Consider the following 2,708-nt stretch of genomic DNA (forward strand, 5'->3'; position numbering starts at 1 on the left):
ACAAGCATGAACACTTTCTCTCTCTCTCTCTCTCTCTCTCTCTCTCTCTCTCTCTCTCTCTCTCTCTCTCTCTCTCTCTCTCTCTCTCTCTCTCTCATCTTTTGCCATAATTATTCCAAAATTATAAGTTGTTATATACGACTGCATGTTTTTTTTTTTTTTTTTTTTAATGGCTTTCGATTTGATGATGGAACAACGACACTGTGTATCTTCCGATACACTTGGCAACGCGTGTAGGCCGTGCAACACTGCCGCCTCAGTGTCCTTGACATGTGGATGCCCCAGGCCGCGCCTTGCTGCCCATTGTCATGTCAGGTCACTCCGGAATTGAGGTAGCAAGAGCGCAGAGAGGTACAACCAACAGCCCGAGGGCCAAGTTAGTCTGCTTCCACTGTAGTACAAGAAGACAGCTTCGACATTACACATTTGTGTGCGTCAGAAATTCTCAGCGAATCAAGCAACTTCCACGCTGTTTTTTTTGTTTTTGTTTTGTTTTTGCTAAGAAAGAGACTCTATAACCGGCTTGCCGAGGGTGAGCCGCACCATCCTCATGCACGTCCTTCCACGGTCAGCAGGGAAGGAAACACGTTATAAGAGCAAAGGTTAAAGGCATGATGCTGGGCATTATAAAAGAGCGTTCCACACGCTTCTGCGCCAGTCGTCCCAGTAGCCTAGTTTTGGAGTGCTGAGGAAGACTAGGACTGCAACCATGAAGTTTTTGGTAAGGTTTCTCACTTGTCGGTGTTCAGTGTTCTCTACTGTCAATGTGAACACCTCTTGACCGTTGGTGTCGCGGCTTTCTCATCCTCCCGTGTGACTCCTACAGGTAGCGATGTGTCTTATGGCGGCAGGCGTCAGCGCCTCCTATGGGCCAGCTGGAATCGTTCATCCTGACGGGACGTTGCAGCAGCTCACCCGCGAGGAGGCTGAAAACATCGCCGTCGTCGGGGAGTCTGGAGTGGTCTTCCACGACGGGTCTAACATTCAGTTTAACCGCGATGCTGCTCTGCACCATGCTGGTGTCGTGCCACCCATGCCTGTGCCCGTCATGCTGGAGAAACCTGGCCCCTACGGCGCTACTGGCATCGTCATGCCCGACGGCAAAAATGTGCAATTTACATATGATCAATCTGCGAACGTCATCGTAATCGGGCCCTCTGGAGTCGTCATGGCTGACGGCAAGAACGTACAACTAAACGATGAGGGACTTCCATCCCGCAAGAAGCGAGAAGTACTCCTTCAGGGTCCCTCCGGCGTGCTCTTCAAGGATGGCCAATGGAGGCATCTTCTTCCTGGTGTGAAGATCGTCCTCTTGACTGAGTCTGGTGCTGTCCTCTCCAACGGTGAAAACGTCCAGTTCAGCGGGTAACTCACTTCCCTACAAATGACACCATTATTGGCTTCTTTCATTTTATCATTCCTGCTTCACAGCTTTTTTTTCTTCCTATCGGCGTTCTCGTCTGGGAAATATGGGAGCTTTTCTTGTTTCAACGTGGAAGCTGTCCAGTTCTATAAGTGACGTACTTCTTGCCGCCATTGACACATGCTACGAAAAATAATGGATGTAAACGAACTTTGAAATAAATATATTTCTTCTTAGATGAATACTGTATATGCTACTCCTTTCCAGTCTCAACACACACACACACGCACACACACACACACACACACACACACACACACACACACACACACACACACACACACACACACACACACATAAACACACACACACACACACACACACACACACACACACACACACACACACACAAAACACACACACACACACACACACACACACACACACACACACACACACACACACACACACACACACACACACACACACACACACACACACACACAAACGTTTCTTGATTTCCAAAGGGTTAAGACAGCTGTGCCGGCGCTGCTTGGAGCAGCCACGGGTCAGGATGTATCTCTTCTCCCCTCACTGTCGCTTTTTAGCCCCATCCTTCAATGACAATTGGAAGTGCAACATAGTTACAGACAAATTATAAACAACTTCTGGATATAGAATGAAATGTAGTGAATTTGCGCTTATCAGAGAATTTTCATGAATCTGGATCGTGAGTGGAGTGAGCGCGCAGAACAAGTGCGAGCCAGACCTGTGACCCAGGCTGCGACCTGAGTCCATGACCCGTAGCCGCCTCGACCTTTTCACCACCACTGGCAACCACGTGACACCACACGCAGGACTCCAAACATCTGAGGCCGCGACCCCCGCTTGTGCCTCGCCGCCCGCCCACCGCCGCCCACAGTACTGGCCAGAGACTCAGATGTGCCCCTAGACCACAGGGTTTTCCTCCCAGCGCTACGTGACATCGCCTTGACCTGCATGACAGAGCCTTGTCTTGGAGGTACCACACACCCCCCAAGCTCTTATGATTTCTTTCAATTTTCATTGTAAAACACATCCAGTTGTCACTGTAACCACTGCACGCCCTGTAACCTATAGGATCTTTTATATATTAACATGTATACTTTCACCCGTATGGCTGCAACAGTAATAAACCGGTTATTATTATTATTATTATTATCATTATTATTATTATTATTATTATTATTATTATTATTATTATTATTATTATTATTATTATTATTATTATTATCATTATCATTACTTTTATTATTATTATACTACACACACACACACACACACACACACACACACACACACACAC

At 47.2% G+C, this 2,708-nt stretch overlaps 1 protein-coding gene across 1 annotated transcript; it reads left to right on the forward strand.

The window, feature by feature from the left end:
• The first annotated feature begins 577 nt into the window (after window positions 1-577).
• On the forward strand, window positions 578-1,605 carry LOC135116038 (cuticle protein CP1246-like). The gene is made up of 2 exons (XM_064033258.1): window positions 578-721; window positions 827-1,605. The coding sequence occupies exons 1-2, from the start codon at window positions 710-712 to the stop codon at window positions 1,367-1,369; spliced, it is 555 nt and encodes a 184-aa protein (XP_063889328.1). The 5' UTR covers window positions 578-709; the 3' UTR covers window positions 1,370-1,605.
• The last annotated feature ends 1,103 nt before the right edge of the window (window positions 1,606-2,708 follow it).

The sequence above is a fragment of the Scylla paramamosain genome, chromosome 30, assembly GCF_035594125.1.
Source record: "Scylla paramamosain isolate STU-SP2022 chromosome 30, ASM3559412v1, whole genome shotgun sequence".
Lineage (NCBI taxonomy): Eukaryota > Metazoa > Arthropoda > Malacostraca > Decapoda > Portunidae > Scylla > Scylla paramamosain.